Source organism: Alosa sapidissima, chromosome 23 (assembly GCF_018492685.1).
Source record: "Alosa sapidissima isolate fAloSap1 chromosome 23, fAloSap1.pri, whole genome shotgun sequence".
Classification (NCBI taxonomy): Eukaryota; Metazoa; Chordata; class Actinopteri; order Clupeiformes; family Clupeidae; genus Alosa; species Alosa sapidissima.
Genome location: NC_055979.1, coordinates 21,779,471 through 21,802,270, shown reverse-complemented (window position 1 = coordinate 21,802,270; position 22,800 = coordinate 21,779,471). Strand labels below are relative to the sequence as shown.

The 22,800-nt window shown below is 44.3% G+C and overlaps 1 protein-coding gene across 5 annotated transcripts in view; it reads left to right on the top strand.

The window, feature by feature from the left end:
• epb41l4a (erythrocyte membrane protein band 4.1 like 4A) overlaps positions 1–22,563 on the top strand; it is a 46,960-nt gene extending 24,397 nt beyond the window's left edge. For 3 of the 5 annotated variants that reach the window (XM_042081128.1, XM_042081123.1, XM_042081124.1), the window contains 17 exons: positions 5,354–5,441; positions 5,588–5,676; positions 5,981–6,044; positions 6,913–7,004; positions 9,597–9,674; positions 10,482–10,597; positions 13,019–13,109; positions 13,444–13,530; positions 15,371–15,484; positions 16,966–17,013; positions 17,438–17,515; positions 17,856–17,975; positions 18,508–18,555; positions 18,819–18,887; positions 20,291–20,401; positions 20,619–20,697; positions 21,169–22,563. In XM_042081128.1, the coding sequence (XP_041937062.1) occupies positions 5,354–5,441; positions 5,588–5,676; positions 5,981–6,044; positions 6,913–7,004; positions 9,597–9,674; positions 10,482–10,597; positions 13,019–13,109; positions 13,444–13,530; positions 15,371–15,484; positions 16,966–17,013; positions 17,438–17,515; positions 17,856–17,975; positions 18,508–18,555; positions 18,819–18,887; positions 20,291–20,401; positions 20,619–20,697; positions 21,169–21,279 (1,483 nt within the window). In that variant the 3' untranslated portion in view covers positions 21,280–22,563. Of the gene's footprint in view, positions 1–5,353; positions 5,442–5,587; positions 5,677–5,980; positions 6,045–6,912; positions 7,005–9,596; positions 9,675–10,481; positions 10,598–13,018; positions 13,110–13,443; positions 13,531–15,370; positions 15,485–16,965; positions 17,014–17,437; positions 17,516–17,855; positions 17,976–18,507; positions 18,556–18,818; positions 18,888–20,290; positions 20,402–20,618; positions 20,698–21,095 lie in introns of all 5 variants that reach the window. The other 2 variants (XM_042081125.1, XM_042081126.1) reach the window with 2 other exon arrangements.
• Positions 22,564–22,800: the final 237 nt, after the last annotated feature.

Sequence of the window (22,800 nt, the reverse complement as noted above, 5' to 3'; positions counted from 1 at the left end):
AGAATGAGCAGGAGCAGGAGAACACATGGTGCCTTCACAGCCTTCATGTGGAGATCTCTCAGATTAACGGGCTAACATGGAACCCCCTGAGCCATGGGAATACTGCTCGGAATGCTGTGTAAAGATAATACGGACCCCCCCCCCCCCCACACACACACACACACACACACACACACACTCACACACACACATACACACACACCTGGCTGCGTTCCACACCTTTGTAATGGGAGCCGCGAGGCGAGCTCTCTTGAAAGGAACTTGTCAGGCGGTGGCGGCTTTGTCCTCGGCCGTCTCCCTCACCTGTCTGGCACACTTCGGAGCGAGGCGCGGGGGGCTGGTAGCGGGAAGAGACGGGACTGTCACGCAGGGGGAGGCAGAGGGGACGCTACCGAGGCAGAGAGTGATGGGGGGGGCTGGACAGAGAAAAAAGAGATGGAGAGTGATACAGAAGGTAAAAGGAGAGTTAAAGAGAAAGGAGGATGGAGAGAAACCGAGAAAGTGAGAGAGGGAGAGTGACAGAGAGAAGGAGCATGAGAGAGAGAGAGAGAGTGATGTGAATGAATACTCCAGTGTTCCAGAGCCTGGCTGTGCTCCTTAAGTAATGATTAACCCAATTCGGTAGTTTGTGTAGACATCTCAGAGACCTGATGTTGTAGATGTCCTGTTCTTATCAGATGTCCTGCCTCGCCGTTCATGCTTAGGGCATGACCAGGCTCTCTGATATTTGATAGTGCACAACTCCTGCAATGCCTGCAACTTCAAATGGACCACTGAGCTGGCCGCGACTCGCTGGAAGCCAAATGTCATTTACTTCTCAGTCAAAGAAATCAAGCACCTTTTCAGCTGTGGGATACACACGCTACTGAACACAAGTTTGGAGTCACTTCCAAATGTCCTTGTTTTTGAAGGAAAAGCTCACTTATGTCTATAGACACAACACTTAAATCATATGTACAGTGTAGTCATTTCATTTGGTAAATTACTATTGTAGAAGGAAATGGCTGATGTTTAATGCAATATATTTCTAAGAGACCCCACACTTTTAAATGGCAGTGTACACCACTGACGAGCTCTGCAAGAATGCATAATAGTTAGAAATAGGCTACCCTTTTAGACTTAATCAGTTTTCAGTATATCATCACATCCATAAGACATAAGAGCAATCCGTCAAATAGGTCAACATGTCAGGGTGTCAAGATGTCAGGCTCATTTTACTCTCATATAATTTGTCTCTGGACAATTAAAAGGCCCAAGTATGTCTTGATTTCAGCCAGTGAAGTGTTCACGTCCACTCTAATATTCTCCTCCAGGCTTTGAGTGATTACTTGATTGACAGTTCTCTCTAGAGTGTAAAAAAAACTGCCTTAAGATTGCTTTAGTGGTTAGTCTCACATGGAGAAGTGCTATAGACCCTTTCAACAATAAAAACAAAAACAATGCTTGATTGTTCTATTTGGTTCCCAATCTACTTCCTCTGCATTAAGATAACATATGGAATGTTAAAACAGAAGCCTTGTGGGGCCAACTATGATGCTGATAATGGAACTCTCTTGAAAGGGTCTATACACGGGTTTCCCGTTTACCAACAAAACTAGATGCGCGCGCAGCCGTGAGGCAGAAGACGCTTGGTGGCCGTCCACAACATTATAAACTTAACCTAAATAGTCGGCTGCTGTAAGCTACAATCGGATTTTTTTGTATACCCCTGTTGTCTCAATGATAATAACATCTCAATTTAGACTATATTTCAAAGTTTGACGTTCATTTGAATAATTAATATAACATCGTATTTTGTCATTTTTGGCGAAGACATGCATTCCGTTACGGATATTGAACATATTTAACATTCTCTAACCATTGTGATTTCGAATTGGTGCAGTTTTCAGCACAAAAACTAATTTTATTCTTTTGCTCTTTTGCATTCCTCTATGCTGTTCTATGGTGCTTTCTGCCTCTTGGTTGCGCACGCATGTTTTCGTGACGTTCCATAGAAATCCATGTATAGGGAGGTCATGGAGAGCTGTCCTGGAACTTACTGGAGATCAGCAGGAATGGCTTCATACCTCCGCCATCTCCCCAGCTCAGATTCTCTCCCCTCTCTCAGGGATGGAGGAGGTGATGGATGAGTGAGGCTGTGTGGATGGGAGTGGATAGTTGTCTGTTTTTAAGATTAGGGGACAGGGGCCAAAATGGCTGAGCTCAGGAGGGTATCGGCATGTACAAATTGGAAATACTTTGTGAGATAGGAAAGAGAGAGAGAGAGAGAGATAGAGAGAAAGAGAGAGAGGGGGGAGACGATGGAACGGGAGGAGTATGGATGGGCAGACTGATGCTGACGGATTGGTCTGCTGTGTGTGGCAATGTGGGGTCTGCATGTTTCATATGAGGGAAGTGGGGTCATATGGGGTGAGGCAACAATACGGGAATGCAGAGAAATGAGAGAGGTGACAGCCAAGTGCACTGGCACCAAGATGAATGAGAGAGAGAGAGAGAGAGAGGAGTAGGACAGATATGCTGAAGGAGAAAAAAGCCAACGATGAGGAGGGATGGTCTCTATACCGGTATGTGCTCTTTATGGATGATGTTATTGACTTCAGGTGCCGGAGCCCCAGAGATGGCCTTGCCATCATCATCTCTTAACACGGCTGTCTCTGCCCCTCTACTGGCCCAGCATACAGGAGAGATCCATCAACAGCCCAAGTGCTGATCTCTGCTTTCTATTGAACTTGTGAGCATTTTTGATATGTAGCTGCTATAGGTAAAAGAAGACAAATCAGGACAGTGTCCCTGCCCCAGATGTTAGCACTGATTCTCAGTCCAGTGTCCTGCCCCAGATGTTAGCACTGATTCTCAGGACAGGGTTCGCCCCAGATGTTAGCACTGATTCTCAGGACAGTGTCCCAGCCCCAGATGTTAGCACTGATTCTCAGGACAGTGTCCCTGCCCCAGATGTTAGCACTGATTCTCAGTCCAGTGATGTGAATGGGAGCCGACTGGAGTCCTCCCCAGACCAGCGCAGGTCTGCAGCCTCACAGCCAGGATCCTTTAACACTCAGATAAAGCCCTCGGGCTGCAGGAGATCTCTCTTTTTCTCTCTCTCTCTCTTTCTGTCTCTCTCGCTCCCTCCTCACTCTCTCTCTTTTTTTTCCTCTCTCTCCCTCTCTCTCTCTATCTCTCTATCTCTTTTGCTATTTCTCTCTCTCTTCAGCCCCCATCCCCTCCTCCCCCAAGTCCAGTACTCAGCCACCTCCAGAGACGCCCATAAATAAGCCCCCAATGCACTCCTCTCCTCTCCTCTCCTCTCCTCTCCTCTTCTCTCATCTTCTCTCCTCTCCTCTCCTCTCCTCTCCTCTCCTCTCCTCTCCTCTCCTCTCATCTTCTCTCATCTTCTTTTCTCTCCTCTCCTCTCCTCTCATCTTCTCTCCTCTTCTCTCATCTTCTCATCATCATTTTGGGCAGCCGTGGCCTACTGGTTAGTGCTTCGGACTTGTAACCAGAGGGTTGCCGGTTCGAACCCCAACCAGTAGGCACAGCTGAAGTGCCCTTGAGCAAGGCACCTAACCCCTCACTGCTCCCCGAGTGCCGCTGTTGTTGTAGGCAGCTCACTGCGCCAGGATTAGTGTGTGCTTCACCTCACTGTGTGCTAGGTGTGTTTCCCTAATTCACAGATTGGGATAAATGTAGAGACCAAATTTCCCTCACGGGATCAAAAAAGTATATATACTTATACTTATACTCTCCTCTCCTCTTCTCTCCTCTCCTCTCATCCTCTCATCTTCTCTCCTCTCCTCATCCCCTCATCTCCTCTCCTCTCCTCTCCACTCCTCTCCACTCCTCTCATCTCCTCTCCTCTCCACTCCTCTCCTCATCCTCTCCTCTCCTCTCCCCTTCTCTCCTCTCCTCATCCTCTCATCTCCTCTCCTCTCCTCTCCACTCCTCTCATCCTCTCCTCTCCTCTCCACTCCTCTCATCTCCTCTCCTCATCCTCTCTTCTCCCCTTCTCTCCTCTCCTCATCCTCTCATCTCCTCTCCTCTCCTCTCCTCTCCACTCCTCTCATCCTCTCCTCTCCTCTCCTCTCCACTCCTCCCCTCTCATCCTCTCATCTCCTCTTCTCTCCTCTCCTCATCCTCTCATCTCCTCTCCTCTTCTCTTCTCTCCTCTCCTCTCCTCATCCGTTACAGGACATCTCCCCATCATCTCTTTCCCCGGCACTCCAGCGCAGGGCCGCCGTCTCCAGGGAGTAGTTAATGGAAGTAGGGGAAAGGAGTGAGGAATGCTCTTGTTTGTTGTTGTTTTTTTTCCTGTAGGGAGGGGCAGAGGGATCAAGATAGAGTTTAGGAGGATGATCAGGAGGTGTGCTTTTCTGAAGTGTTTGCTACAGACTGGACAGCTGTCAGCTGACATAGATTTTGTTTATAAAAATAAATAATAAGTAAATCAAATAAATAAATAAATGAGACACATCTGTGGGGGCATGACATTTCTATATCAAGGTTGTGTGTGTGCTGTGGAAAAGGGGACAGTAATCATGGCGGCAGGATCAGACAAATCTCTTTAAGAGGAGGGCGAAAGAAACACCTGATCCCAATCCCACCCTCCCTGCATAAATCAGCGACTGATGTTCCTAAGGTGTTGCTTTTCCTCTGACTCTATCACTCAATAACCCCCACCCACCACCACCGCACCCCCACCTGAAGGATTGTCCGTCAGTTGAATATGTTCTTGAACGGAATGCTTGGAATTCAGTAATGTTTACATACAAAACCGTTGAATGGGGTTTAAGAGTTAATGATTAAAGCCGTGGTTAGTCACCGTGTGCCCTCTCTCCATTTGTCACACTACTGAATAGGATATATTTACCCTGATGAAAAGAAATATTCACTCAGGTGTTTACTGTAAAAGCAACTCGTGGCGGGGGATTATCAACAGGCTCAGGGATGAGGAGAAACACACAGGCGGTGCAGATGTATGCATCAAACCTTTGGATACGGACTCGAAATTAGACTAATCCCATCAGCATGTGATTGTCTTTGTTGCAAAATACTGTATGTCTCCAGGCAAGAAGGGATCTGTCTAAATTATGTGTGAAAGTACTGTAGTGTAATTGCTTTGGAGCTAATGAGTCAGTGATGAGTCAGTGATGAGCCACTGTGCGAGTGTGTGTGTGTGTGTTTGCGTGTGTTGTGTGTGTGCATATGGGTGTACGTATGTGTGGGTGTACATGAGTGTGCTTGTGTGTGTGTGTGTGTGTGTGAGTGTACTGTATGCACATGAGTGTGTGAGTGCATACTCTGGCTCACCAGATGCCATCTCTGCATGGCCAGTAATGAGATCACCTCTCTTCCTCAGGGGTCAGGTTCCTGCCGAAGCAGAACTCAATTATTTAGGCATCGCCAAAACACTGGAAATGTATGGAGTGGACCTTCACCCAGTCTTTGTGAGTATTTACACACAGGCCTTTAGTGTTCGGGGATACAAAATGCTAGCAAAACGCCACTCGATTCACTTTGCTGCCATTATATAAAATGACCTTTGTTCTGTAGTTAATGATTCTGTGGTGACATGCTCTTGTTTGCTTCTCAGGGAGAAAACCATTCTGAATATTTCCTGGGTTTGACTCCAGTTGGAGTGGTTGTGTATAAGAATAAAACACAAGTTGGAAAGTATTTCTGGTAGGTGTGATGTTGCCAACACAGGGGGGGAGTTAGACTTCCATTCACTTCGGGGAGAGAGAAAGAGAGAGATTGCTTGTTTGCTATAAAAATGCTACTCTTTAGTTCATGCCGTGTTTCCCATACACTGACTTATTTGTGGCGGCCCACCACAGAGCTCACCTCATGAATAAAGGTGTGGGTATGGAAGGGAACATGGGTTTACCTCAGAGAAGGACTTGACCTTCAGAGCAGTAAATATTTCATATCAAGCTCCTTGAGAGGAGTGCACCTGACATAAACTCTCTTTTCTATTTGTTCACAGGCCAAGGATAACAAAGGTTTATTTTAAGGAAACACAATTTGAGGTCCGTGTCGTTGGAAAAGATGTGAGTCTTTTATTTCCATCTTGGTTGTTATTTAGTGTCTTTCGCAAAAGAGCAGTCCTTCAACCTAAAAGAGTAGTGTGGGTCACAGCATGGCACATTAATTCCTCTGTGTGTGTGTGTGTGTGTGTGGGTGTGTGTGTGTGTGTGTGCGTGCGTGTATGCGTGTGTGTGTGTCTGCGTCTGTTGGCAGAAGGGGGTTACAATGAAAGGAGGTCTCTTGTATATCAGCTATAGAGGTGCAGAGTTTTGTACTCAATCCTACCACACAACTTATTCAAGCAGAACACAACACGGTGTGGACAGAGAAAGAGAGAGAGAAAGAGAGAGAGAGAGAGAGAGAGAGTATGTGTGAGATGACATACGACTTTCATTAGTTTACTGTTCAGTATTACAGCATGTGGGAAATGCCTGTGATAGGTCTGGTCTGCTAGCAGCTCATTAGATGTGAAGCGCAAAGGTCAATAAGAAGTGCGCTATTGATCATGTGTGGTCTGTGCCCTCACGGCTGAGGAGATTAACCTCCAGAGGATCGGAAATCCATGAACCACAAACAAGATGCATGTGCTTATGAGACCACTGCAGACAATGCAGACCACTACAACGTATAGCACCCATCAGAGATGAAGTTTCAGTGTCTCAGTTTCATAGCCATGCATAAGCCTAGTATGACACGGGAAAGCAAGTTGCAATTGCTGATGGAAGTTTTTTGTACAGTTTAAGGTTTCCAGAACTGGTTCAGCATGAACTGAAAGCAATTAGGCTTAGCTGATTATACAAAGGTCCTTTACATGACTGCAGTAACCAAACAACATGGAAAATAAAATGGTTTAATTATACTTAATCAAATCACTTTTTTGTCTGTTCCCAGTGCAATGAAACATCCTTTGTCTTTGAGTCCCCGACTAAGATGGCCTGTAAAAACCTTTGGAAATGTTGTGTTGAGCACCACACCTTCTTCAGGTAAAGCACTGTTCTTATTCCCGCATCCAAAATCTACAGTGAACAAAGCCATGTCAGTCACATTTAACTGGACTCTGCTGCAGTCAAAATCCATTGAAAATCCATCAAGGAAGTTGTTCTTCACTTGATTGAATTCCAGTGCTTTTAAATATTTGGACATCGCTTCGCTTCCCCAATCAAATCGATTAATCACTACATGAAATGGGCCTGTCTGCAGGTCTAGTGTACATACTCATACAGTCTCACTTGTAAACAGTATTAAACATGTATGCACATGTGATTTGGATCGAGTGGGGCTGTGACGAACCATTTGATGTCGAACACCACAGTGAAATTGTAGAGTAGGGCTGCCAGATTTTTTCAAGTTGTTTGGCAGGATGTCTCTACTCGGCTGTGAAGCTCTTACGTGGAGCTCATTTCTCTCTAATGATGAGACTCAGTCCCACCACAGGAAATCCCTGACTAATAAATGTCCTGCAGGCATTCCCTGTATCTTGCTCCATACCTCCCTGGCCCTCAAAGCAATCAACAGGCTGCAATATAAACACCAGATCTTGCCAGGCTCACCCATGCAGTCCTGTCCCTTGAGCCAATCCTGGTGTTGGTTTAATCAGAAGGAGCTTTAGTGAGCCCTGCCCTAAAGAGTCTAAAGAGGCCACGGTGGACCCAAGCTCGCCGGTCGATTAGGAGAAGGAGGGGGAGGAGGCGCGGTAATCTTCGTGTGAACCCGCCAACCTGCAGGTGCTGGTGCTGGATGCAGAAATGCAAGCAGGGGTGGGTGGAGGGAGAGGAGACCAGGGGGAGAGCGCTCTCTTAGGCAGGTGTACAAGAGATACACTGAGAGGTGTAACAGCAGGGGCTCCTATCAGGTTGATGAGGTCAAGTTATTGTGCAACAGGAATGGATATACAGTGTATCAGCTGGAGCCTTGATTCATTCATTCCGTCTGTCAGGGTAGTGTACTGAAAGTTAGGTATTGCCTACATTATAGAAATATTAACAGGTTATAATACTTTTATGCCGTTCTAGGCAGTGACATAACCAGACTTATAGGAGTTTAGAAGCTAATAGGTTTCATTGAGGTCCAGAAGGAAAAGACCTGTATAAGTGCATCTGCAACTGCCATGCTTGTTTCTGTGGATATTCTCCAGTGAACAACCAAAAAGATGGAAAGACCTGAGCACATTCTGATTCATTTTTGTTTCTGTGGGCTCACAAAATTTAAAAAATTCCTGTCCTGAAGCTCAACGGTGTGCAGGTGCCAAGTGCAAATCAGATTCAGCAACACACCCGCATTGTGGGAAAAGCAACAGTCCAGAAAAGCTTTAGCTTGTTACAGCTCTAAGCTGTTCTTGTTGCACAGCGGTGTTATGCTGGAAACCTTGACCAAGACATTTTTTATTTGCTATAGTTAATCAGCACACATGGGGTCTGTGTTGCATAAACCAGCATTTCCTGCCAAACGTTGTGGTCTAGAGCAGTGGTTCTTAAACTTTTTGTCTGGCGACCCCCCCCTCCAAAAAAAAATTTGGTTTCGAAATGTTGTGAGATGGGTATTGGAATCAGAGGCAGACAACGTTTTCTCATAGGAAAGCTATGTCAACACCAAAGGCATCAATGTCAATGGCAGCCTTTAACCAAAAACCTTTAGAAAATCAAATGCAAATCATTCCGTGACCCCTCCGATATTTTCTGGCGACCCCCAGTTTAAGAACCGCTGGTCTAGTGAACCATCGATTATCACTCTCCTTTTTATCAGCAGGGTGGACACTACTGTATCCCTCTTAGCAGGTTACACACACACAAATTGAAACTCTTAGCAGCAGTGGGCAGCTATGGTTAGTCCAAGAGAATACAAATATTTCCATGCAACACCATGCTGTGTAGCTGATGCGCAGTGATTGGATGGCTGTAGGACAAGAGTAGTATTTTAAGTATAGCACACCTGAGTCTCAGAATCCTCTTTGATCAGCGGCCTTTTTTGTTCCTCTTTTGTGCATTAGTGCTCTGCTTTCCACAGCAGAGCTTTTGAACTGGGGGATTCTAACAAGAACTCAGCAAAAGCTCACAGGTTTTTTTTTTTGTTTTGTCTTCATTATAATATGGCTTCTAAGAGAAAAGACCAAAATAAGATTCTCTTCATACGGAAACACTATTAGCCAGTGAAGTGGGGAGTCTGTTTAGTTCACCGTGGGGAGTTAGAAAAGGCATAATGCTATCATGACTTTGCCATCACTGACATTTACGATAGTTTAGAAGAAAAGGTGTTATCTAGAATGTTTAAGGGTTCTAATTGATCTCTTAAGTCCGATGGGAGGGTTGGCATAAACCTCCCTGATGATGGATCCTTTGGAGAACTCCTTTGAGGATTCTTTTTGTACCCTTACATCAGTTCTTGCACAAATTAGCTCCTTAGAGCTTATACTTTCAAAAGAACTTATAAAGAACCTGTTTTTGTAGGACACAGGTATAAATTGTGCTGCAGGTACCCACACTTAGGCTTTTCTTTTACTGCACAACCAATTGTACAAGGACATTGAAGTGATTGAATGTCATTAATGAAAATCAAATATGTAATGCATTGTTTTACAGAATGCCAGAGAATGACTCCAATACTCTGACAAGGAAGTTGTCTAAATTCAGTGCACTTGGCTCCAAGCATCGCTACAGGTGAGTAGTTTCGTTAGACATTCATACTGAGAGGACTGAACTAAATAAATCAAACTGGAATTTGATCGACCTTACCACTCCTCTAGTAAATGTGGAATGCTCGGTTATAATCTGACTGTTTACCATACAGTTCAGAGACCAGTGTGAAGCTTTGGCCTTATGGTAAACTAAGCCACCGTATTAATAATTGAGTTTGTTATACTGTGGCCCAGCAGCTGAAAAAGTATGCTGACAGCACCAGCCTCACACTGGAATACCTGAATAATTGAAGGATAACAGGATATTCTTTTTTACCCCTTTGCGTTTTTGCTTTGAAATGTTGCTTTGAATTCCAAATTCGCCTGTGAAACCGTGTGATGGCATTTTTTTTAGCAGTCAGACTTTAAGTTTATTCTGTGTGTCAGGTAGGCCAGGAGCAGAAGCGTTTGGGTTTATTCTGTCTGTCAGGTAGGCCAAGAGAATGGAGGCCACCTACGTGCTCATTCAGTAGGATGTCTGTCTGTTTAGTCCTCCGTCCTTGTGAGAGTTTATTTGGGATGCATCCCTGTGCTGCCATTCTGTGTCACAGTTGTTTGACCTGTCATAAACATAAAAATTGGACGTGTCTTTTGAAGCTGTATGATGTAACACGTTGAAGCAGACAAACAAGTCAAGCACTGTTGGCCTGTCTTAGGAAAATGCATTGTATGTCCTTTTGAATGATTAAGGATCACATAAACCATATTACAAATTAAAACCCAAAATAACTTGTTGATGCATAATGAATGAAGGTGAATAAATGACTGTGATGACTTGCTGTGTTTTCAGTGGGAAAACAGCAGTCCAGATGGGGAGGGACCAGTCTGCCAGCCTGCCCCGGGCGGACCTCCAAGTGGTGCGGAGCCGCAGTAAGACCTACCCCAAGAGAGCCCAACAGACAGCTGGTGAGTCAGTGACAGATTTCACCCTCTTCCTGAACTTTCTGCTAGCACCTTAGTACCCTACTAAGAGGCCACCCAAGGGTGTCGAGCATTTTTAAGCATCATTAATCCATCAAAATACTGTATTTTTGTGTGTGTGTCCTCTGCTGGTTGCATGAGTTGAAACATGCCAATGGCTGACTGATTTTCTATCCTTTGCTGTTGATTTCTGTGTGTTTCACAGCTTGTGATGACTTCTTGGTACTCTCTGATTCTCCATAAAGTATGTACAGTTAGATCATAGGGGGTAGTAGTTAATGTAGCTTCCTTTGGAAAACACTTGCAGCTGAGTCCAAAATGACACCCCTGGCTCATAGTAGGCTACATAGGAATATCCCTCACTACTAAAGGACTTAAAAACTCCATGGTCATTTTTGATGTGTGTAGCCAAGCTTTTTGTGAGACAGTTCCAGGCTGTCTCTCATTGACTCTCCAGGGCAAGGACATTTCACACCATGGATCAAATATGACTCTGGGGAAACCCAAAGATATTCATGATTTTTTTTAGAAGCATTTTTCACTGCAGCCATTTCCCTTCAAAGCTGCCAACCCTTGGCCAGTTCAAGGATTTGGATTTTCTTTTTTGTCTCTTCCCCAAGCTCTGTTACCTAGCAACAGTGGCTGCGGGTTACCCCCGAAAATCCACCGGTGTATCAAAGTCAAATTAATCTTTTGTGTTTTAATTAAGGTGTTGACATTATTGTTCCTTGTATTCCTCCAATAAAAGAATTAACGCCCTACTAAACCGCATAAAAGCTCATGTCAAAGTCCTTTTGCTTTTTCCTTCTGTTCATTACAGATTGTTTTGTTTTCACATTGTTTATAGTACATTAGGGTATACTACAGTGTTAGTAGGAAGTAAACACGATGAAACACCCCTGAACCAATTATATGTTCCGAATTGGATCTGCATCCTAAAGGAAGGTCTCTCATCTTGGAATCTTATAAACCTTTAAGCCAAAGGACAATTTGTAATTTCTGTAAGAGGTAGAGAGATAAATTGGCATCTCTAAACAACTGTGTGCATGGGCCTATCGAATAGCTTTATCTACACCTATAGAAAGTTGCTTACTTCATAAGGATTAATTTTCACGTCTTATATCTCACATTATGCTAAATCCAAGTATGTGAGAACAATGAAAGCCAACATGATTTAAAAGTTCTCGTACGCAGGTGCTGAGAACTTAAGTCCCTCCCATGTTTGGAACCGAATGCTTCCTGCTAATTACATAGCTCAGGCCACATTACCCTAACCTCTGTAGTTTGCACCTCCGCAGGCATCCTTTAACATAGTCAGCAACCTTCACTGGCATGGAAACAAAGTAGTGTTTTCACAACAGTTCACTTCCACCGTTACATGTCTCCAGGGCTAGCCATGTTCGCTTTCTGCTCTTGCTGAACTGGCAGGTGTCCTGCAAGTGATGGAAACAGGCCTGTGCTCTTCATCCAAAAGTTAGAGCAATTATGTTCAGTCAATGCCTTCATCTAAAGCTGTGTTTCTCCGGCTGTCCCACAAGGCTGCAGATTAGCCTATAGGTCTTCCCTATTGATGTACTTGCTGACCTTGATTGAACTTGGCAGGAGCTTTTCTGATTTCAGGATGTGATGAGTTCATACAGGTATGCTGGATCAGGGAGAAGCCTGAAGGATGGGTAAAACATTTGTAGAGAGTAGATGTTTTCAAATGAATAACTGCACACTCTCTCTCCTCTCACAAGTCGTGTTAGTACTGCTGTCTGCATCATGATTAGCATCATTCACCTGTTAGCTTTTGTCATTTCTAACCATCTATTGGAGCATTAATTTCCTAATAGATAGACTGAGTAGAAATATTTATCTAGACACATTGTCTCTTTAAGTTACCAAGTACCTGTGATGTTAGACAGCTTCCTTCCAAATGTGTGTGTGTGTGTGTGTGTGTGTGTGTGTGTGTGTGAATGTCTGCATATTTTAGGAAGTGTGCATGTGTCCCACCTGCTCCCTGTTTTTATGTCAACACCCTTCCTGGTGTCATGGCAACAACAGCCCCCCTCCTAAAGACCTCAGTGCCTGGCATCCAGGCCTGGCCGATTGGCAAGGCCCCTTGAAGGTAACCACAGTGGGGATGGCTCAGCCTGACCCAACCACCTGGTCCATCCTTCCATTGTTCCAGCCACATGCCTTTTCACTTAGTCATGGAAAGAGCTCTGTAAAAGCCATCATTGACAAACAATGGAGAGTGACAAGAGGTGACACCTAAAGACTAGACGTAGCGGATCCAGATGGAGGCAGAGGGGAGATATGGCATGGACACACATTCCGTTTATTCTCTGTGATTGATGCATTTCATCGTGATATGGGAGATTCAAGAAGTGTGTGTGTCTTTTCTGTGTGTGCCTTTTCAAGAACTGACCAATGGGAGCCCACCTGCCTCGAAAGCGGAGCATGCTGGGAGTGAGCTGACCGCTAAAACCACGGCACCATGCCCGCTGAAGAGGTGAGCTGGAATGCACTGACACCAGAGGGATTTCCTCTTTTGATATGTGTGGGGAGTGTCAGTGAATGTGAACATGCATGTGTCTTTTTGTGTTTTTGAGAGAGACAGATATATGTGTATATAGACCCTTTCAACAATAAAAACAAAAACAATGCTTGAACATTCTATTTGGTTCCCAATCTACTTCCTCTGCATTAAGATAACATATGGAATGTTAAAACGGAAGCCTTGTGGGGCCAACTATGATGCTGATAATGGAACTCTCTTGAAAGAGTCCATATTTAGAGAGAGAGAAAGAGACTCCTATCCTTTTTCATCTGCATTTTGTTCTCAGCTCCAAAGCGAACAAGGCAGAGAACCAGCCAGAAGAGTCTCGAGGGAAAAGCGGCGGTGCTCCATGGGACGAGAACGCTCCACAGAGGTAGGTACCCGCCTCGCCACACGTTCACTCAATCCTCCATCTCAAACGAGCATACGCTCTTCACCCTTCACACCACGCTCTGATAAAACTGCACCTCCTACCGAGCTCCAACACTGACCCCTGGGTTTCGCTTTATGAATGTGTTACTAAGGTGTTACTAATATTTATGATTAGCCAATGGCATTAGACCAGCCTCTATGCTGAGTCTAGTAGTGAGTCAGGGAAGCCATCTCTGTAGCATCCCTCAACTCTAAAGGCCTATTCACACCAAGAACGATAACGATAACTATAACCATAACGATAAAAGCTTTTACACTGAACAACGATAAACAAAGTCTCTCCTTGTGTTAATGAATGTGACGGTTAAAATTCGATGGGTTCTGATTGGCTATTAGCTTTTTATCGTTCTGAAAGTGATCCCCAACGATATCGTTCTTCATGTCGTTATCGTTATAGTTTATGTGTGAACGTCGTCATTCATATTAACAAGAACGATATTTATTTATAGTTATCGTTATCGTTCTTGGTGTGAATGGGCCTTAATGCTCTAACTGTGCGACTGATTACACCTGCCTGGCTGCTCTTTCTAAACACTGATCGATTACTCCTGGCTGGAGATCCTGTCTCCCCCTCAGCCCCGGGGGTGAGAGAGTGCCGAGAGCGAACGAGCAAGCAAGGTGAGACAGTCTCAAGCCCAGGAATTAACTGGATTTACTCTCCGCCCCCGTGCAAGAATGGAACAATAGCGTTCAAAAGCCTCTGATTGACAGGGCCTAAAACCTGTAAGCTTCAGCGAGATCAAGGCCTTGTGTGTCTCCCAGGAGAGCAGTGGGAGGCCGTCTGATGATGAGCAAATAGAGAGAGAGAACAGACTGTTGAGTTACATCTGCTCACTTCACAATGTTTACACACACAGTGGGTATGGTCAGGTGGTAATGAACTAACCCCAAAAAAGAGCTCCATTTCACGTTCATTGTTGAAATAGCAATGAAATTGGAGGAGCTATGGCACATCTGTGCCATGTACAGGTCCGAGTGCCCACGGGGACCCAGGTTTGAATCCGACCTGCGGTCATTTCCCGATTCCCACCCCATCTCTTCCTGTCACTCTTCACTGTCCTGTCCAAACACAGGCTAAAAGCCCAAAAAAATACTTTGAAGAAAAAAAATGGCAGTGAAGCCCTACTTCAGGCTTCCTATTACTGTAAAGCACAAGGGCCATCTCCACATTTGCAATTCGTTCATTTGGCAGACAGTTTTGTCCAACGAGACTTGGACTTTGGAAGAACAGTCAGTCACAAGAGCAAAGCATTGAAAGAAAAGTCCCAAACCACACGTCCAGTCGCATGTGGCTGAAGTGAGGGATGTCTGTGGGCTGTGTGTGAGAAGTGCAGGGGCTAGAATCACTGTGTTTATTTGCATGCTTTGGTGAGATTTATTTCACTGTACTGGATTGAAGATTGTGTGCGTATTTGGATGAGGAACTAGTGTTTGGACTAAGTGTCTATTATCCTTGTTCATCCTGATAATGATAGAGTCCTTTGTTTTGCTGTTGCAAAACATGAATACTGTTGTTGTGTTTTCAAGTTGCATTCCTGTACGTTGAGCCATACTACAGATTGCTCAGTTCAAACCACAGAATGTTGAGGATTACAGTTGTGAAGTTGTCTAAGGCATTAATTCCAATCCTCAATCCAAATCAATCACCACTTTAATTGTTATCCATAGTATTCCATCGTAACAGTTGTGTTTGTGTTTGTGTGTGTGTGTGTGTGTGTGTGTGTGTGTGTTATACAGATGTTATCTGTGTCTTTGTCTGACTTTTTGTGTCTCTCCCATAGTGGTCTGTATAATTCAGCCAATGAGCGCAATAAGTCCCCAAAATTTCCCAACGCCCGCAGACGCACCCCTTCAGGCGGCAGTGAGAACGAGACCAATCACTCCTCCAGACGCCGGTGTGTATTCTCATGGGTCTGTGGGTGTGTTTGGCATATTTAAATATGTCTGGGCAATGGGGATCCTTGTTTGTTTGTGTGTGTGTGTGTGTGTGTGTGTGTGTGTGTGTGTGTGTGTCTGTAAGTGTGTCTATATTTTTTCCGTTTTCATGTGTTGTTTGAGGATTTGTGTCCTGCGGTCCTGTTTGTCCGTTGTCCTCATCAGAGTCTCCTTAGTTTGGCATAAAGAGGGAGACGACTAACACACTAACCTCTTTACCTCTGCCTCAAGTTGTCCCTGTCCGCTAACTATGAGAAGACGTCTCCCCCTAGTGGTGGCACAGAAAACAAGATAATGAAGCCGATATCGTCTCGCATCATAGGAGGTTGTCCAGTGTGCTTGGAGACCATATCCACTATCCTAACCTAAATTGAATTATCATGCTCAGAAGTCATTTTTGTAACTGCAGTATATCCATTTGACATAGATTTTAATTTGAATGGGTTTATATAGCAACTTGAAATGTTATTTTCAGTCATTAAATAGGAAATATAAAATGGGCATATTGACTTTGTATTGTAGGAAATTAACTTTTTTCCTTTTTTTAATATTGATTTAAAAAAATATATATAGACCCTTTCAAGAGAGTTCCATTATCAGCATCATAGTTGGCCCCACAAGACTTCCGTTTTAACATTCCATATGTTATCTTAATGCAGAGGAAGTAGATTGGGGCCCAAATAGAACGTTCAAGCATTGTTTTTGTTTTTATTGTTGAAAGGGTCTATATATATACATACTTTTTGAGCACTTACATGCCCTAGGGGAGAAGTTAAAAACTGGAAGTCCAAATACAAAGCAATTCTCTGAAGGCAAGACTTGGCCGGCGTCTCTGCCAAGAAACCGATCTTTCCCTGTGATCTGAACAACCTGGATTCAGATTTCTGTGGGTTGGGGGTGTTGCTGATGAGCATCAATCAACAACCTGGATTCAGATTTCTGTGGGTTGAGGGTGTTGCTGATGAGCATCAATCAAAAGGAAATTGAAAGTGATTGGAACTGTGCTCAGTTATAAGAGCTAACACTTAGATTGAAACTGGGAGCACCGTGCTAAGCTGATAAATCAAACTGACTGAACAGAGTTAGGAAACGAGCCATACATGAATTGTGTATGCCTGCCTCAAACTGCAGAGACAAGAAAAAAAGAGAGAGAGAGAGAGAGAGAGAAATAGAGGGGAGGGGAGAGTGAGAGAAGTGGAGCGAGATCCCCTGTGGGTCTACGTGATGAAAAATCTCTGTGAATAAATAAATACTAATATATACCCCTCCGGAAAGCAGAGAGACGAGGCCTCTCCCCCCTTCAGCCGGAGTGCATATGCATGCAGATGCCCGCTATTAAACACCAATCTCACCCCTGCCCCGCCAGCCAGCACCAGGTCAGCAACTCATTTAACCCACCCTGACCTCACAAGCGTGTCCTCCAATTGTGTCTCCTTTGCAGGAGGGGCCAGAGCAATGACGACCCAGAGAGCAAGCAGCATCGGAGAAGGTAGCTAACACTGTCTGTCTGTTCCCATACTGGTTCCTCAGGGCAGGTTGTGCTTACCATTCACTATTAATGCTATGGGGCTGGAAGGCACTGATGTCTTTATTGTCTGGGGGTGTAAATGGGGAGGCTTGTTGAGGTGTTATATGGGTAGTGAGGGAGTAAGTGTGGTGGAGTGTGTGGGAAAGATTTTAAGAGGGGCATTTACAAAACTTGCTTAATTTCATGGGTCTCAATATTCTTTAAAAATCTAACAAATTGGGTTGTCCCTGTTTGTTCAAAAAGCACTCACTGTTACAAACACACGCGCACACACACACACACGTGTGCACACACGCACACACACACACACACACACACACATCAGTTGTCAGTGGTCCCTCTTTGCTCGTTGTTCAACTTTTAACCCCCATTATTTGGCCTTTAGGTCACGTTCCCGTGGCAACACCAGCAGTGGTAGTGAGTCTGAGAACTCCAACCGGGAGCACCGCAAGAAGAGGAGCTGGTGAGTAATGCCGCTGCGGGTCTTCAGGAGAGGTGCCAGGGGGGTCCGCTTCTGCCCATAAACATTCCAGGAAGACTTAAAGATGTCACAGGGAAGGGCAGCTCTCCCAGATTCATGTCCGCTGTTGGAATGGAATTTCCCATTCTTCACCGCAATTATACAATGGTGTTTTGCAGCAAGTTTGTGGAAATGCTTTACACGCCACATCCGTATGTGCATGTTTGTGTGTGCGTCTGTGGTTTATGGTTTGTGTGTCCGTGTGTTTGTGTGTTTGTGTGTTTGTGTGTGTGTGTGTGTCCGTGTGTTTGTGTGTGTGCGTGTGCGTGTCCGTGTGTTGTAGGTCCCGTCAGGAGAACGAGATGGTGGACTCAGGGCCCCAGTGGGAGGCTGTACAGCGGCGTCAGAAGGAAAAGTCCCACAACGAGCCCAACCACCGGCGCTCGAGACACCGCTCACGATCGTACGCATTTCACTCTTCCTCCCGCTCCTCCTCCTCATCATCATTATACTGGAGATAATTCTACAACAGAGCGCTACGAATCAGAAAATATATTAAATTGATTATGTAAAACACATATTGCTCTTGGGTGCTCCTTGTTGGTGCCCCCCCCCCCCCCCCCAATCCCAATCCTCCCCCACCTTTCTTATGCAGCCATTGCCACTTAATCTACTAAACCCCTCTTCTACTGCACTTTTTAACCCCCCCCCCCCCCATTAATGCACAAATAGTCTGACACCAGACAAAATTTCACTGCATTTCCTACTTCCAGTAACTATATGCATGTGACAATAAACTTCCTTGTATCCTTGTATCCTTGTACATTTACAGTGTTCTGTTTACAAGCTTAAAAGGCTGTAGCACTATAGTAGAAAGGGCTTCAGCAGTAAGAAAGAGCCAGAGTATCACAAAGTCTGATCCACATATCTGTGCTGCCCTCCTGTCTGGTGTTTGTAAACACTGGTTTAAAGGTAACATTTATGCTTGTTTGCAGGAGAAGTCCTGATGTGCAAGCAAAGGAACAGTTGTGGAAACATATCAAGTAAGTAATATTTGCATCTATTGGCTGCACTATTTTCCCAGAACTAGTCAAACTATTTGTGATTCATTTGTGTAATGAGACATGAGGATAATCATAACTTGGATGCCATCCTCATTACTATGCGAGGCATGGGGCGCTCATGAAACCCTGCAGTGTAGCATTTTAGTGTCACAATGGAATGATAATGAACACAGAGAGTGAAAGTGTTCTTTGAGAATATTTTCTCTTATTCTGTCATTGAAGTGGCTTCTGTGTTTGTACAGGAAGGAGCTGGTGGATCCTTCTGGACTGACTGAGGAACAGCTCAAAGAGATCCCCTATAAGAAAGTGGAGTAAGCGTCTTAGTTTGTTGCTCTCCTCCTCAGAAGAACAGAACTGTTAAATGGGCTTTGCGTGGAATTTTGTAGGATTCGAGTTGTTTTGAACGCACCATCACATTGCCACTTTTCCAATGACATGTATTCCATACAGCACCATTGAGGTTCGCTGTGGTTGGCTTGTTAGCATGCTAACCCTAGGACAACACAGTGCATAGGTGTCAATGACTTGCAGATTTCTGTGTCCAAGTCCATTACTTTGGTTTGAAATGATTTTAAATGGTATAACAAGCATCATTTTATTCTATAAAACCTGTATAATGAACATATTTTCTGTTTATCATAAATATTATATATGTTTTGTCATCTCAAACCCTCAAAATGTCGGGTGGCGCAACTGTCCGAGCAAATTAATTAATGTGAAGTAGATAGATAGATAGATAGATAGATACTTTATTGATCCAAATAAGCAAAGTTTACTAGTTTAATAGCTCTTAAATTGTTTGGAAAATTGAAAAAAACTTTTGTCTGGAAATGTGCATATCTGAAATGTCAGGGCGGTGCAACCACATTCATAGAACATTTAGTTTGAATTGAAGAGGGAAAAGAGTAAACGAGAGGATATTGCCTCATCAAGAGGACCCCAAGTGACCTTTACTGAACAGTTTGTAAATATTGATAAAACATAGCTACATTCTCTTCATAGTTGGACTTGAAGAGGAAATAAAACTACACATAGCTCCTTTAAACAGAGTAGTTTTCAGGCAGGTTGACCCTGGTCTGTGGCCTTGAGCAAATGACCTGCTGACTCTATAAACTGTTTTGAGCAACTCAAGATCTTAAAGTTGATTGATGGACATGACATCTGATTGAGAAACATTGCAAATGATGGATTGCAGTAAGCACTGACACAGTCAGACGTTCTATCATATTTAGTGACTCTTTTGTTGTCATTTATATTTAACAGGATGGTGAGTTCCACTGTGCTTCATTCCTAAATCACAGTGGTATCGTTGAATCTGCCCCAAGAAAACAGAAGTAGGGTGCATTTTGTCAAAAAAGCGGGACCCCGCACTTGAGATTAAACCAGTCTAGTTGATCTGCATAGTCTAAACTGGGTCATGGCTACGCCTCCCCACCCTTACTTAATATTCTCTCCCAGACAAAGGTGTTCCACCACATCATTAATTATTTAGGGTGCTGCGTCTACAAAGTCCTTCCCCCTGGGCTGTATGGAAATCTGAGGTTCCACTAGATGATTCTGTTGTCATCTTTGGGGTTTCAGAGATAGAGACAGCACAGCATGGGGGGATGTTTGAGACTTGACTGTCAAAGTGAAAGGCGCTCTTTTATTGAGAGACTGATATTTTTTCTGTTTGTGTGTATGTATGTGTACGCGCATGTGTGTTCCACTGCAGAACCCAAGGTGACCCAATCAAGTTCCGCCACTCACATTCCCCAAGGAGCTACCGCCAATATCGCCGATCCCACTGCTCAGACGGGGAGCGATCGGTGCTCTCCGAGGTCAAGTGAGTCGCGCCAGTCCACTGTTCTCCCTCCAGCTAGCCGCTGATGTTGTTGTTGTAGAATTTTCTCCCTCTTGTCTGCAGCCTTCACTGTGTTCAGAATCTCTCTTCATTTGTCTTTGTTTTTGTCTTCATGTTGTGTTTATTTTGTTTTGTTGACCCCCATCCCCCCCACCACCACCACCACCACCACCACCACCACGCTGTCTCACGTGTAAAGCTCTCGGACAGACCTTGTCCCTCCCCTTCCCGTCACTCGCACTGCCGACGTCCCAGGCTCAAGCCACACCCCCACGCAGGTCAGTTACTCCCAAATGTCCGCCACTCCTCGCCCTTCTCAAAATCCATACAGTTAAACTGTTTGGGATTCTTTGGTTAATTTGGTTAATTTTGTTGACACAAAATTTGTACCAAAAGACAAAGAGAAACACATACTGAACCTTTAAAGCACCTGTGTATTATGTACACGAACTGAACCTTTAAAGCACCTGTGTGTTATGTACACGGACTGAACCTTTGAAGCACCTGTGTGTTATTTACACAGAGTGAACCTTTAAAGCACATGTGTATTATGTACACAGACTGAACCTTTAAAGCACCTGTGTCTACTGCATTGGGCTTTTTTTTGTCCTAGATTGGGTATGGATTTCCCTTTGCATGTCCTTGTGTATCAGTCTCTTCCTGTATGTTTCTCCAGCTGCTGGCTTCAGACCACACTGTGAGACAGTGATGTTGATAGATGTTGGGTTTTTTCCCCCCCCGGTATCCAGAAAAAGGCCGGATCGAAGGACAACATCTCGGAAAGCACCGACCCGGAGTCTAAAAGCAGCACCAAGGGTTTGAAGGCTGTCAGCACCCCCCGGACCAAGACAGAAACATGATGGGATTTACAGTATGTGAGGATGTACGTGTACGTAAAGCGACAGTATTGTCTCTCTAGTCTACAAAGGAAAAGCCTTTGCAAGATTGGGGGGGGGGGGGGGGGGTTGATAATTCGACTAAAGACATTTCAACTGTACTGACCGACCGAAGGGACATTGCAATGCACATGCCTTTGCTTCAACACTCCTCTCTGCATCCTTCTCACATCCTCTGAGAGCGCGCTGGCTCTCCACTCAGTGCATGCTCGCTGGGGCCAGTTGAGCTGCAGTAGAGCCCAGACTTAAGGGCAGCCCTGCTCACAGAGGAGGGGAAGAAGAGCTCAGGCCTGGGGCCTCCCAGCTGTTCACCCCACAGACTCTCTCCAGGGATACAGATGGGACGTGCCACAGGGATAGCAGTTCCCTCAAAAGCTTGGAGATTGCATATAGAACAATACCTTCATTAAGAGGTCGGAAATATTTCGTGTTCGTGTTTTATAGAGTGGAAGCCTAAAAAATGGAAACCCAAACAGGTTTGACATTTGAACTAGGTGTGCCTGTACATACGCAAATGTAATAATCCCAGGGGACAGTAAAGTGACACTGCAAAGTGTAAAAAATGTATTACTGTATAATGGAAGACTGTCTTGAATGGGAGGACATCCCTCTTGGACTTTTGGTCAGCCCCCTTCACATCCATCACAATCCTGTGACACTACCCACAATTAATCATGTCTCATTCGTTTCAACATCCTATTAGGTATTAGGGTTTGTATTGTCCCACAATGGATTTATTTATCCATGTCCTTTGTCATACACTATTTAGTAGTTTAGACTTAATAAAAAAATCCCTGTCCTGTTCTTGTATCTTCTCAACAGTATCAGTGATCATTGTCATGTAGCTGAATTGCAGTCATCATTTGTTTTCTGTTTATTGTATTCTGACAATCAGATGACAGTACTATGTGGATCATTTGCATTTGTGTTTTCTCACTGCTCATTGTAAGATATCATCCACTCAGATGGCATGTCAATCAAAGCTCCCTACGGTTTCACATATTTGTTTAAAAAGTCAGTGTTAAGTCCTGTTCAACTCATCTCGTATGAAGACCACTGTGAACGCTGCTTGGATATCATGTCTTCTTATCGTCAGGTATTAGTTTTATTTTTGGCTATAGGAAAACCTTGCTGCTGTATTCTTAAACAAGAATTGTTTTGCACATTAGTTAAGTAGTTTTGTCTTTTTCTGCTGTCGTAATGAAAAAAGAACCTGAATCTCATTAATAAAGTCGTTTCACACTAAAAGCCTTTATGGGAGATGTTTGCTGCTCATTGTGGGAAAAGTCATGGGGTGAAATAAACTCTGTTTATCTCAAATAAAGATTAAAGAACCGAGCAAGGCAGGCTTCATTCTGCTTTTGACAAACATCAGATAAAAAGAAGTCAACAGAACTTCAAAAGACTCAACAACACTAAGTAAAAGATTGCATCACTTGCTTCATCTGGCGAGAGTCAGGTTAACTATGCATAGCATCAAATTAA